The sequence below is a fragment of the Cavia porcellus genome, unplaced genomic scaffold, assembly GCF_034190915.1.
Source record: "Cavia porcellus strain 051 isolate PalLab524CR breed Dunkin Hartley unplaced genomic scaffold, mCavPor4.1 scaffold_9, whole genome shotgun sequence".
Lineage (NCBI taxonomy): Eukaryota > Metazoa > Chordata > Mammalia > Rodentia > Caviidae > Cavia > Cavia porcellus.
Window position 1 is genome coordinate 12,806,798 of NW_026947492.1, and position 14,962 is coordinate 12,821,759.

General features: G+C 44.7%; 1 protein-coding gene across 1 annotated transcript in view; it reads left to right on the forward strand.

Moving 5' to 3' along the window:
• Positions 1-14,962, forward strand: part of Grik4 (glutamate ionotropic receptor kainate type subunit 4) — a 431,262-nt gene that overhangs the window by 287,734 nt on the left and 128,566 nt on the right. The window contains 2 exon segments of the mRNA XM_063255944.1: positions 1,449-1,627; positions 5,684-5,737. Coding sequence (XP_063112014.1) covers positions 1,449-1,627; positions 5,684-5,737 — 233 coding nt within the window.

Genomic DNA, 14,962 nt, shown 5'->3' on the forward strand with positions numbered 1-14,962 from the left:
CTAAACCCATTGCCCCTGCTTCGTTTGCCCCAAGAGACGACATAATCTCCTCAAAAGAGAGTTGGATGGAGGTCAGAAAATGTGGATTGTGATCCCAGCTGTGTCCTTGTGTCTCTGTGTGGCCAGGCAAGTCATGGCGTCTCTGTAACCTGAGAAGTCAGGTAAATGTTCTTCAGTGCCCCTTCTCGGTCATCCTTTGATCTCTGAGAGTCAGAAGGATGCAGAGAAGATCTTTGGGGTTCTATTTAAGACATCTTTGAATTAGGGATCTTCGAGTTGCCAGTACAGAAGAAACTAGCAACCTGCAGATGTTTGAATAGGTAAAAACCAACCTTTGCCCCACCACCCACAGCATGTAGGGTGAGTGATTCACCTCCCTTGCTCCCATCCTCCTCCTAATCTGGGGCCTTTATAGCACTATCGTGAAGATTTACATGAGATAGGCCATCTAAAGATTTTAGCACATTAGCTGGAACGTAACAAGTGTGTGATAAATGTTACTCTTGTTATTGCTTTGGGAGGAAATGCCTACCAGTCTCCTTTCATCGGAGTCGAGGCCACTGCTTTCCTGGAAGGTGACCCTTCAGATACACACACACACACACACACCCTCCCCAGCCTGCCTTTCCACAATCAGGGTTGCATGGAGATGCTCTTGTCTCGGGGGCATCATTCAGGACCATCTCCTCCTACCACAGCTTCCAGGAAGCAAGTAACCAGGCGTGCAGGAGGGGAGGGAGAGTGCTTAGCGTTGGTGCACAGTCTCTTCATTCTGTGCTGGGCCAGGTCTCGCCTGCTGGAATGTAGCTGAAAGCTCGTCCTTTTATAATCATGATAATACCATGTCTTAATGGAGCCGTGGGGCTCTGAAGAGTTCAGAGATGTGCTAGACCTGTTTTCTGAGCTTTGGGATTGTGAGGAATCTCCTCCCTCACCTCTAACATGGAACCAAAGACCTTTTCTAGAGCCCATTAGGACATTTTTGTGGGTTTAATAGGTGCCTAAGTTCTTTGCATGCTGCCTCGTTGAATGTTCACACCTCCCTGAGAGCTACTGCTGTAAAAGTCCTCACTTACATGGGGAAACCAAGGCCACAAGCAAAGATCAGGAAGTAGGGAAAGAGACCTGAATCTGGTGGGCTCTGATCCCAGCTCTTTGCCACTGGGTGCACTGTGGCCATGGTCTCACCTCATCAGGAAGCCTCAAGATCCTCTTTAAAAGGGAACTCCTCAGGGAATCAGGGAGAGGACGGGACCTTGTGAGCATTCTTTTTAGTGTACTAAAATGGCAGGAGGCCAGGAAACCTGGTCATGTGATGTCATGGGTCCTCGACACTGTCTGAGATCCCGACACCAAGCCAGTGACTGTGCGTCCTGAATGGTCCCAGCGTCTGTTGAGGCCGTTAGTACTGCAGAACCTCAGGTACCTCCTCCTCTCTCCCTCTCCAGGCCTTTTAAACCTAGAGAAGCTGCTCCGGCAGTTCCTGATCTCCAAGGACACACTCTCCGTCAGGATGCTGGATGACACCCGGGACCCCACCCCACTCCTCAAGGAGATCCGGGATGACAAGACAGCCACCATCATCATCCATGCCAATGCCTCCATGTCCCACACCATCCTCCTGAAGGTGGGAGTCGGCTGGGGGTGGGGTGCTGCTGGGGGTGGAGCATCTTCTCTCCCCTCTCTCCTTCCCTCAAGCATCTCTGAGCCCTGTCTGTCCTCAGCCACGAGCAGAATTTGAACCCTGACCAGCCCCTCCCTGTGTTTCCAGTAGAGCTTGCTTGTTCAGTGCTATGGAAGTAGATGCATGTATTGGCAGCCAGGATGATCACACCAGGGTGTGTTTCTGTCAGCCCTGTCTTTAATCTCGAGGCTGTGTTTAGAAGTTTACAAAGCATTTCTTTGTCATTTCCTGAAATAGTCCTCCAGCGATGATGAGAGGTATATATGCTGTCTTCGTCATACAGATGAAGACACCGAGGCTCTGGGAGATGAGCAGATTTGTCCAAGGCCAACCCTGTGAGCAGTGGGGCCTGCTCAGCTCCACCTGCAAGTTAGGCAGTTTCTCTGTTGTTTCAGAGACAGAGGGGCAGGCGCCAGCCCAGAGTTAGGGCACATACACTTCCAGACTAGGATGCTGCGTGAAGCCTGGCAGGGGTGGAGGGTGAGGGGGTTGGGGAGAGGGGTCCATGCTGGCTACACTCTGGACAAATTCCCAGGAATTGGGGGAGTTGCTCAGCTGGGCTGGTAGCCAGGCTGCATATGCCACCCCAGAGAGAGCAAGCTCTGCTTCTAGGCTCTGCCCTGGCTCTTCAGCAGCTCCCTCATCCTCTCCAGCACATTGGCTTCTTCTAATGCCATTTAAAATTGCACGTTTAAACACAACCTGTCATCTTGCACTGGGGCGCAAGTCTCCTAGTTAACCTCTGCCCAACTGAGGAGCCTGGTAGATACTCAAGTGATTGTTGCTTTCTCTCCTCCCTTTCTCCTTCCTTCCCACCTTCCCCTTCTCTGCTAGTGTTTGTCTGAGAGGTAATAAGTGATCCGAATGAGTTCTCCCAGTATAGAGAGCTGTCCCTTCAGCCTGTTGCTATAGTAATTTTCCACAGCATGAAAGCCACATCTGTCTGCATGTCTACCCAGCTCAGTCACATCCAGCCATCCCCCCATACACCTCAGAAGCATCATTTTTTTCTCTTTTCTTCCTTTTTCTCTGTCTTCTCTTATGTCTGGAGCTATCATCAATGGAGTTATTAAGGATGGAAAAGTGTCTCTAGGTTTCAAGGGCTGAATGTCAGCCTTGGGGAAAGTGAGGAGTAGAGAGAGTTTCCGCTTAGTAGATATAGATAAGTCCCTTCTCTTTCGCAGAGGGCAATAGCTGGACTTTGCCTGGGCAGGCCCCAGGTAGGAACCTCAGGCATCAGCTCTTTATCCAGGATTATTCCCCGACTTCTTGCATATGAAGTTGGGCTCCTCCACCCCAATAAAGTAACTAGTTAGTTATTGAATTTTTTTGAGTTTGTACTTTCAAAGGCTCATGGAAGAAAATAAATTTCATTCACAATCCCATCTTCCAGAGTTTACCACTCTTAAATTTTGATGCCTAGCTTCGCTGCTGCAGATATCTCCCCCCCCCCCAAATTATTACCACCCTGTACAAACTTTTCTGTAAATTGCTTTTTTTCTCACTTAATGATCTGGCATGCATTTTCTCCTTGTCATTTAGTATTTTTCTACAAATATTTTAATGGCTGCATCATTTTCTATCATCTAGATGTCCCATAATTTATTTAACCAACCCTTTTATTGTTGGAGAAACAGGTTGTTTCCAATCTTTTGCCATAATAAATAGTGCTGGGATGCACATCATTGTACATAAATCTTTATGCAGATTCATGAATATTTCCTTGGTGTAAATTTCTGGAAGTAGAATTCGGAGTTAAAAGTATGCATAGTTGTAAGGATTTGGGGATGATTTGCCGGGCTGCCTTTTAGAAGTCAGCCACGGTTTATACTCATAGCGGCAGCATAAAGGTGTCTTATGGCCCCCTTGCCAATAGTGAGAATTTCCGTTAAAAATGCTTTATGGGTTTATTGTTGTTGTTTCTTTTTTTTTTCCTCTTGTGTTTTTTTGTGGCTCTGCTTTGAAGCAAACTCTGCCTGTAACGACCCTCACTAACACACAGTTCCGCTGGGTACTCTATGGCCATCTTTTCTGAACCCCCTCTCTGCCCCCAGCTTCTGAGTCTTTGGAGCCAAACTGATCAATGAGCTGCAAGACTAGCCAAGTGCCATTTCTTTGTTCCTGCCTGACATCCTAGTGGCCTCAGGCAGGCAGACCTGCCCTCTCCTCAGGCTTCTCTGGAGCTCCATGGGTCTCCCTCCCAGGGTCTCCGGGGCCTTGGGCCCTCTGCAAGGTTAGACTCAGTGTACGAAAGTGTGAGTGTGCAGGCTGTTGCAGGGGGCTTCTGGGAGCCCCTGTGTGTGCATGGGTGCCAGCTCCTATAGCTTGGCAGCCCTCTACCATCTCCTGATTTCAGGAGGATTTATGGAGTAATCCCCTACTTTATTGAGCTGCTGTTCCTGTAGCAAACTCCATGTTTACCCAGAATTCAGGTCTTAAAAGCCAAGAATCTCTTGTTTTATCTCTAGGACAGCAGATTTCAGAAAATGGATTTTAACTGTTGTGCCTTCCACCCCCAGCCCACCATTGCATCAGTGGACTCTGGTGGTTCTGGGCAGCGTGGGAGGCAGCTGTCCTCTCTAAGGACTGTGTGACACATGTGTGGGTGGCCAGGTGGAGGAAAAGTGTCCTGCCATATCTCATCATGCAAGCACAGGAGGAGTGTAGCTTTGCTTAGCAGGAGACGGAGACTCACCGCAGAGGCTTGGGTGATCTTTTCTTTGTCACTAAGCCCTTCTGTACTTCAGCTGCCCACTGGGTTACAGAGGTATAATCCCTAGTCTTTTTCTCAAGTAGGCTACAAGGGGTCCTGGAAGAGTGCTCACAAAGTTATTTGAGTTCCTTGGGAGATAAACTCTATGTAGGAGGAAATGCAAGCATCTCTGGTCTTGTTACTCCCCCATCCACCTCAACAGTCATGACAGGAACACTCTCCCGGTGGCCTTGAGCTGCTGGATATATTATGAAAATCTAACCAACTGTCAGATGGGATGAAGGCCCTGGAGAGAGTGGGCTCATTATTTACCTGATCTACCTGTCAGTTTCTGTAGCAATCGTCACCCTCAAAGCCGGGCACACTGACAGGGAAAGTTGGTCAGGGGTATTTATGATAGGTACAAAGATCAGACAAAAGTCAGCCTTTTCTGATGCCACAGTTCTCAGCTGTGCTCCTGTGCTGTGATCAAGGGTGAAGCATGTGGCAGGCAACTTGCTTTTCGTTACAAGTGAAGGACCAAAGTTTGCAAATGATTCTCTTGTTTCCTGTATTATTGTAAATGCAGAATGAATCTCCCATGGGTAGAGTTCACTTGGGCATTGCGTACAGCTGACAGCCTCTTTTATCTATGCCAGGTCTCTAAGAGGATGTGTGTGTAGTTCCACTGATACCGTCATCCTCAAGGAGGGTATAGTGTGGTTAAAAGCACTGAATCAGACTGCGGGCTTTTATTTCATCTTTTCCAGTATGAGTCATGTGACCTTGTATAAGGCACTTAGCTTGTAGTCCTCTCAATTTCCTCTGCTGCAAAATGGGAGTGTAGGAAGAAAAATAGTGTCTACTTCCCATGGTTAATACATGTAGAATGCTTTACAGAGGCTGGCGCACGCGGCATAGTGGGTAAATGTTAGCCATTGATATTGTTTGTTAATAGTCGTAGAAATAATTAAGTCTATTTTCTTATTTACTTCATTTCTCTTGAAGCCATTTGAGTTCCATAGTATCCTTTATACCCTTGGGACTGTGTTGTGCATGAGAACCTGAGCTACTGTATCACTGCAGGGGTAGGGAGTAGGGTGGAGGTGTAAAGACCTGCCCTGGAGGTTGGTGTTTCTGTACTCCATCCTCCAAGATCAAGGGCAAGATAAGACTCAGCTAAGACGCCCTACTGTGCCTGGTAGTGAAGGCAGTGGGCCAGAAACACGGTAGCCCCTTGGGGTCCTTGTGGCTCTTTCACTGCCAGTGACTTTTTGTTATCTAATCTTCTTCTTTTTATTTTGCAGGCAGCTGAACTAGGGATGGTGTCAGCCTATTACACATACATCTTCACTAATCTGGTAAGACATTTTCACTGCTCGCTTCCATGGTATAGCGTGTTGTCAGTGGTCAGGGTTAATGGGTTGTGATGGGCTGAAGCCCAGGAGATAATGTGTGGTCAAGTAAAGGCAGAAGAGCAGAAACCAGCCAACAACCAGGCATCCTACAAACATAAGGAACCAGGAGCCCACTGGGATTCGCATCTCAACAATCCCAAGTCTGGGAGAAATGGAAATTTGGATGTTCTAATGCCACTTGCTATGTAGCATGGATTCTTCTGGACAGTAGAATGATGGATGAGCCTCCCCAGTGGCTCCATTTAGTGGCTTGGAGTCTGGTCTCTAACTCACCAACCCTCTACCCATGATAACTCAGAGGTAGGGAAGCCAGGGTACAAGAAGAATGCATGTGTGTTTTAACTGGACGTATATCTAGAGGCTATATCTTAGCCATATAACCATATTTTGAAGTTGAGAAAGCTAAGACATGTGGGTTTTATTGAATCAGGTTTAAATACTAACTTTGCCAAATACCAATCATGTGCCTTTCAGTAAACCACTGAGTTTTGGTCTTTGTCTGTAAAATGGAGATATGAGCAATTACATTACTGAAGTGTTGTGATTTTGAATGTGATTTTTAATTTGCATAGAAGTATTTTGAGATTGTAAAACGTTAAACGTGAAAGTTATTGTAACATACAGACACAGTCAAACAGAAAGTAGAAATGACCTCAGAAAATACTTTTTAAAAGATAAAACTTTTTTTTTTTTTTGGTATGGGGGATCAAAGTCCCAATTTCGCATTTGCCAAGCAGGCATTTATGCTGCTGAGCTGAACCCCCGGCCCAAAAAGATTAACTTTTTATTTTGGAATACTTATATAATTCCTAGGAAGTTGCAGAAATATTCCTGTGTATCCTAAACTGAGCTTCCTCTCATATCTACATCATATGTAATTATAGAGCATTGTCTGAACCAGAATATCAGAACATCAAATTCATTAAAGTACATAGAGGCACAACTGTTTCATCCTGCAAAGACCTTCCTAAGGCCACTGCTTCATAATCGCATCTGTCACCCTCCTCTCCACCATCCCCAATCCTTAGCAGCCATTAAATTCTATAATTTTATGATTTTGAGAACGTTATATAAGTGAAATCATACAATGCAGGACCTGTTTTTGGCTTTGATTTTTCTCACTCTGTGCAATGCCCTTGATGTCTACCCAAGTTGTTACATTTTTATTGATGAGCAGTGTTCCTTGGTACCCATGTGCAATTTGTTCAACCATTAACAAGATGAGAGGCACTTTTGTGGTCTTCAGTTTTGGATTGTCCCAAATGGTCACTCAGAAAAGAAGTTTATTTTATAAATTACTTGATCGGGTGATCCCTTCACCCAGGTATGCTTTTGAGCACTGCTGTATACCAGATACAGATACAGGCTTAAGACAAGAATAATAAGAAAGTCATCCCGTTTTGCTTCAGCTTGAGTGTAGATGGCTGGTTCCCTACCACAAGACTGCTAGTGCACTGGTTGACATTGTTTATTGAAGTCCAGCAATGCATAAAGAAGATGTCCACACACCTTGTATGCATACACTGCATGGAACTTTCTCCAGAGGGCATCCTCACATCTAGTAATAAAACATCACCAGTAGCCCTCTTGTACCCTTCACAATGTGAAACAGAATGAATGTCTTTGTTTACTGTTTTTTCTTTCTGTCTACCACTGCTGCTATAAGTCAGAGCATTAACATGTAAAAGAGAAGGAAAGAATTAGGCTATTCCCAGAGCAATACAAAAGCATTTGCGTAAAGTAAGGAGGCATCTGGGGCAGCCTGGGCAAATTGGCAGAAGAGTAAAGAGAGATTAAAGTATAGTTGTGCTCCATTTGGGGAGCCTGGGAGAGTGCGGGAAGGAGGAAGAAGAGGCAGAGCAGGGCTGCCTGCACCATGCTAGTGTTTGGGGGAACACTCCTTACCTTAGATAGCAAAATCTGCAGAAGAGGAAGGAGTCATGGAGAATTTAACAAATGGGGCGAGGGAGACCAGTCATTCAGACTATGGGCTCCAGTGACAATAAGACCCTAACCAAAAGTCAAGTGGACATGCTTTGTTTAGAGATTTTAAGAAGGCAGCATTGTGCACACTGCAAGTCACCATTGCAGCAGTAAGAATGGTGGTGATATTAAGTAGAAAAAGCACTGGCCTGTGAGAGGACACCCAGGGTTGTTTATGCCCCATACTCTGAGATTTTAAGTAAGTCCCTCGGACTTTCAGAGCCTCATTTTGCTCATTTTAAAAGCAGGAATAACAAAACCCAAACCATTATATGGGGATTAACCACGGTTCTTTAAGTAAAAATGCATTGTCAGTTGGACATGGTGGCACATGCCTATCATCCCACCACTTTAGGAGGCTGATGTAGGAGGATCACAAGCTTGAACCCAGCCTTAAAACTGTTACTGTTTGTGTCTGGATATCCTCCCAAAGCCTCATGTGGTCGGCGGGGGGGCACTTTTAAGAGGCAGTTGAATCTGGAGTTTGTAATAGATTCGTGTCCAATATGGGACTAAGGGTATGAGTGCAGCCTCTGCCTTAGGGCAGGTAGCCTGCGTGCAGTATAAGGTACAGAAGGAGGTTTGTTTCTCTCTGTTGCTTTTGCTATTTTCTGCCCCTCTGTCATGTGCCCCCTTGCCTTGTAGCTAGCCAATTATTGACTGAAACCACTACAAACTGTGAGCTAAATAAACTTTTCCCTTTTTAACTCTGAATGTTATATATTTTAGAAAAGTAATTAAGGCAGCAACTTAGCAATTTAGTGAGACCCTGTCTCAGAAAGTTGGAGATGGGGACTGGGGATGAAAGTCAGTGTGAAGACTCTGGATTCAGTTTCTAGTACCATTAAAAATTTAAAGAAAAATCATTGTAAACCTCAAAGTGCTATGTGTTTCCAAGGCATTGTATTTTTTAACACAATACTAGTATAGTTTTTAGTTTTTGAAGAGCTTTCCTCCTTTTCAAGTGGGTGCGGAATGGTAATCATTCTGAGCATGCCTCAGAGCGTTTTGAACCTGGACTTAAAAAGACTCACATAGTTTGTGGATTTGCAAGGAGAAATCAACTATCTGATAGTATTGGTTGAATAATAGCCAGGAAAATAGAAGCAGAACCATCACAAAATTACTTGGTGAAGGAGTATTCTATTAAGTTTCTCATTAGTGCCTTGGCTTTCTAGAAGGGTCTAGAAAGATCAAGACCTTTCTAGAAGGGTCAAGAGAGAGCCACTCTTCTTTCCTCATTGCAGTTGGAGTTTGTGGCCAGAGAAGCAGTCAGTTTTCTTAACACTGAAACGCAGTACCCGACACCCACAATTTAAAGGAGGATAGGTTTAATTTGGCTCATGGTTTCAGGGGATTCAGCCCAAGATCAGCAGGCGGAAGGGCGTGGTGAGCAAAGCTCTAAGTTCACGGAGGTCAGGAAGTGCAGCAGAGGACAGTGCCTAAGAAGGCAGGGCAGACATGACCCACAGTGATGCCTCCATCCACCCAGACTCACTCAGAAGATGCCAAACCAGTCAAGTTGGCACTTCATCCTGGTCACCACATCCCATCCCTTGTCACCTTGATGCCAAAACACATCTCCTTAAGTCATATTTAATCTGCTAATAAAGACAATACAAGTACATAATTTGGCCTAACAATACAACTATCGTGCATATAGCCAGTAATGCCACAATCCCTTCCACAGATTCTTAATAACTCCAGCATTTTTCAAATGTTTAAATCCAGGTCTCCTCTGAGACTCAAGACAAACTCTTACCCAGGAATCTCTGAAAAGGAAAAACAAGTCACATAGTCCCCAGGTATAACAGCACAGTGTAAACATTTCTGTTCTAAAAGGAAAAAATAGGAAGATAGAAAAGAACTTGACAAAAATAAGAATGAAACCTAGCAGGAAAAATATTCTCTCCTGCAGCTATTTATCCAGCATGTGGGACATGGTGGTGAGATGTGAGTTCCAGAGGGCTCAGCCAGCCTTGTCCTCACAGCATTGCCGGTTGTAGTCTATATAGTTTCTCTCTGGGACTGTCTTTACTCTTGAGCTGCAGCTTTTCTTTGCAGATTTTCCACGTTCCTGGCATCTCTCACCTTCCTTGAGTCTTCACTGTACCTTTGACGTTCCACCCAAACAGTCACAGCTTTATAGAGAAGCATGAGTTACCTTTTGCATTTTTCCGTCTCTTCCTCCAAACATGGATGCCACCTGGGATTTCATTTTTATTTACTCCTTCTCCGAATTTCTTAGGCAACCCCATCATGTCCCAGCTGTCTGAATTCTGTGACACTGGTGCAGATCAGCTGTTTGAAAACCACCATGGTGAACTGAAAAAGGCCTTAGTAGACAGATGTAATGTTCTAGTGCAACCACCTACCTGCTGTGCGATCGTGTGAAAGCTACTTTAACCTTCCTGAGCCTCAGTGACCTTTTCTGTAAGTGAACACTAATAGTACCTGTCTCAGGAAAAAATGTACAATCAGAAATTGCCTTGCAATATGAATTTAGTAAAGAGAAGTTCTTATTTTTAAAAGTCCTGTTTTTGCTTCTCATATTCTAAAAGAAATAGGAGATGCATATATTTCTACCCAGCATTTAATGGCTTGTAAAAACAACTCCAAAAAATGCTGTTTTATTTCTTTCCAGAGAATGAATAAAACTAAGTAGCTCAGTTTTTGTGCATGAGTGAACCTACCATTGCAGAGGCTGTGTTGGTAATTACTGAGTAACAGACCAAGTTCTCATACCTCAGTCCCATCCTGGCATTAAGAAAGCTGATTGATTTAGGCCATCTGTAATGACTGAATCAGGTTGACTGCTCTAGATTTGATCAGTTGGTTGCCCATCACAAGAGCTGGGACGAAATGATCCATCCTGAGTCAGACTTCCAAATCTTCAATTCATCTGACCCTACCAAAACCACTTTCTTTCCCTGTCATAGTCTAGGCAGCAAAGAGAGTGAGATGCCAGCCCTGGGCCTGGGGTGACACAGGGGACTGGCACAACCAGAGGAGCTGAGCCAGAGGAAGCAGAGGCTACTGAGAAGGCCCTGCAGTTGTCACAGCGCAGTCAGGGATGAGCTAGAGGATCCCAGGGAAGAACCAGCCTATGGGCGCTGAGAAAGCTCAGCTCAGTGACAGGATGTTTGTCACATAGTGAAGAGACACCATAGCAGATGGGAAGAGACTCTGTACAGGGACAGACCCTGCAGAGGAAGAGATCTGCGACTGCAAGTGTGTCACTGTTAAAGCACCCAGTTGTAGTGAACAGATATCCATCTTTTGTATTATTTATTTCAAGGTAGGGTTTGGGGTGCTTTGATTGATGAAACAGCTTCTTGCCCTGCTTTCTGGTTCTCGTGCATCAAGCATCGTTTCCCACAAAGCACATCCCTGATGAACAGGTGATGCTAGCACCTAGCTAAGGTGAGAGCCCAGGGAGCGTGGGGTCCAAAGCACCAGGACTTGACAGGTGTATCCAGGGCTGAATGTGTACTTGGCTGGAGGTCAGGCATGGAGAGAGAGGGCCCTGGAGGAAGTAGGAGCTGGCTAGCTGATCAAGGTAAGAGCTCCAGAGTTTAGGTCACACCAAGGGATGGGCCAAATGAGGCACAAGCAAGGCAAACAACACTAGTGGGCAGAGTCACCAAAGACTGAGATGTATGTGCAGCCCAGAGAACAGGACCCTGCCCAAAGCCACTCAGTCTGGCCCCCTTCCCTTCTTTTTTTCTTCTCTCCTCCCTCCCTCCTTTCCTTCCTTTCCTTTTTAAATTATGTATTGTGGTAAAGTATTCATAACATCAAATTTTCCATTTTATATATTGTTAACTGTACATTAAAACACCATTTAACGGTGGCATTAATACATTCATAGGTTGCATCACCATTATCTGTTTGTAAAACTTTCCCTCAATCCAGACAGAAACTCTATGCCCATGAAACAATAATTGCCCATCCCCTCTCCCCCAACTCTTCTTTTTTCTCTATCAATTTGCCCACTCTGACATCTCTGCGTATGAAACATTCCCTCTCCCCATTCCCTCCTCCTCCCAGTGCCTGCCAACCACCATTCCACTAGCTGTATGAATTCAACAGTGCATTTTGTATAAATGGAATTATATAATATTTATCTATGTGTGTCTGGCTTATTTTTCTTAGATTAATGTCTCTTAGATTTATCCATGTGTTTGAATTTCCTGCCTTCTTAAGACTGGGTGATATATCCTTGTTGGTATGCGCCTCATTTTTTTAGCCATTAATTCACCCACAGAATCTTGGGTTGCTTCAGCTTGTGACTACATGAACCTTTGTTCATGAACCATGAACCTACACAAATATCTGCTCAAGTCTCTGCTCTCAGTCTTTTTGGGTATATGCATAGGAGGACAATTTCTGGACCATACAGTCATTATATCTTTAATTTATTAAGGAGCCACTAAGCTATTTTCTAGAAGTTTTTATTCCCATCATTATTGTGCAAGGGTTCAAATTTCACTACAATCTTACCAGGACTTACCAGGACTTTTTCATGTATTTTTTAATAATGGGTGTGAAGTGGTCAGATGTATTTCTTATTTCCATTTGGAGCCTGAAAATTAAAAGAAGCGAGACCACATGGCTGTAGTTAAAGGTCCTGCTGCTGAAGAAGCCTTTTAAGAGGAAGCAGCTGGTGTGTTTTCAGTCACTCAGGATAGACAATCATCCCCAGCTCAGGAGCTGATGAGCAGCGGTTTCCTCATAGATAAGATATGAATATCTGTCTTTAAAATTTTTTAGTAAAAATTAAAAATTAGCTGTTGATAACACTGGTTGTATCTGGTACTCAGTGCTAGCTGTTGTAAATGACCAACCTCCACATTGCCAAGGTTCACACAGTAGAAGTACCTTTGACCCTCGGTATCTCTGGGAGACAAGTTTCAGGAGTCCTACTGGTTAACAAATCTACAAAGGTTTAAGTCCCTTATATAAAATGGTATCATGATTGCTCCCATATACTTTGAACTAAGATTATTTCTAATGCTTAATGCTAAATAAACCATTACCATGCTTATTATTTAGGGAATAATGACCAAAAAAGGTCTCTACATGTTCAGTACAGAACCACTCTTTTGTGAATATTTTTGATCTGCAGGTGATTAAATTCATGCATGAGGAACCCACAGAGGCAGAGAGCTAACTATCAATTACTTGAAATCTGTAAACAGTGTTCCCAGTCAATGGGTGGCCTTCCACCGGGTTATTCAGAGGCCCAGGTTTTTACTAACTCATAAATGTTTCCTTTTAAAGGCCAGAAATGGAGCAAAACTTGGAAGATCACGCACAGGAGGGTTTATGGATGAGGCCTAGAAAGACAACATGTCTTTTCTCACAATTCCTCCAGCTGGAACTTACAGACAGCTGGGTAATGTAGCTGTGTGTCCAGGAAGAAGAGGAAACCTTTAGTGATTGGGCAGCAGTCTCTGCCACATTCAATTCTCAATCATTATCACACATCTCTGTGCATGCTAGGAAAGCAGTTGCCTCTTAGCCCAGCATTGGCTGTTTAGAGGAAAATTGATCCTAAGAGTGGAGACTGGCACTTAGTTCTGGGTTGTCAGCTCTTTTCTGTGCCTGGAGTGCTCTCCTTTGGGTGGGGCACATCCAGGAGCGAAACAGGTGCCCTGGGCTTTTCTGATCTCCAGTGTGGAAGGGACCCCCTGTCCTCCAGGCACCCTCCGCATTTGGTTACGGAACTTTTTTTTTCTTAAGATTGATGGAAGTTTGAAAAGAGGACTTGAAAAATTAAGGGCCTTTGGGCAAAGCACTGTCTGCCATTGAGACAGTAAAGGTGGCTGATACTATCTGAAAAGTAGAGGTGAAGGAGGAAATTTCCATTTGAGCTAATAAATCTGGAGGGATTATCCAGCTACTAATGAACCCAGGGAGAGTTGCAATCACTACCTAATAGAAAAGATAAAAATCACCCTAAATCTGTTGTCAGAGAGCACACAGATGGGCTCTGCACCATAGGAGGCGGCTGTCAGCATTGGCAGAGAAGAGTGGAGATTTAGAGGTAAGGGTTAAAGGTCATGTGATATCAGTGAAGAGGGGGACATCAGCATGCCTTTGAAGAAGCAGGCTGTGCAATTTGTTGGCTGCCTGGACTGCTCTCGGCCTTGCAGGTGGCATGCCACCACTGCTGTGTCACTGCCTGCCTGCACTGACCAGCATGCCCCGCTCTGGGTGCTGCCCCCTGCTGGAGGGGAGGCTTCTATTGGTGGGATGCATATAGAGGCAGTGACGCCTCTGAGTTTTTCCTTTGGTGAATCTAGGGAGACAGGCAAAAGGCTGAGGACACTGTTGGAAGGCAAGGGAAATGTCGCCTGAGCAGAGAGCTTGTCACAGAGACCAAACACCTGGACCAGCAGTTGGGTGAACAGAAACTATTTCCATGAGCCAAGTCCCAGTGAGCTACAGCAATCGTTCCTGTAGGCCTCATTCTTTATCTTGTTTAGGCAGAATGGATCCGGGCAGCCACTCTTCCTCCTGAGTTCACTTTATTATCAGTATGTCTGAGGCTATATTTACACATCCAAAAGTTTATCAGAGAGATTTGTAAGTAATTAAACTTGCTAAAATTATTACAGAAAGAGGAGCTAGGGCAGACAGAGGAAGAAGCAGTTGATTCCAGAAAAAAGTGAGAACACTGCCACCCTACTCTTCGGCTCCTTTCTTGGCAAGTCATCCCTACCCGTCTTTCAGGTCTCATTTAAATGTCACTTCCACAAGGAAGTCTTCCCTGACACACTACTAGACTGAATCTGCTGTCACATACTCTCACGGCACTCAGCGTCTATATTTTGCAGCATTCATCTCAAGTGGGAATTCTTTCTTCTGATTCTTTCTAAATCTAAGCCTCATAAAAGCAAGGCCGAGTCTGCCCTGTCCATCACTATAACCCCAGTCGCCTCCTGGAGAATAATAGATATTCAGCAAACATTTATCTTTTGGATGAATAGAGCATTTCATCATATTATAGAGTTCTTAGATGAGAAGGGCTGGCCAGGTGAAATAGCTCACCTCTTTGTATCCAGCAGGAATTCAGCTCATCCTAACCAAGCCCTGAAGTACAGAGGAGTCCAGTTGGCTGTGTGCAGCACTACCAAGAGTTGGGCCCCGTCTTCTTGTCCCCAAGGACAAGGTGGACCA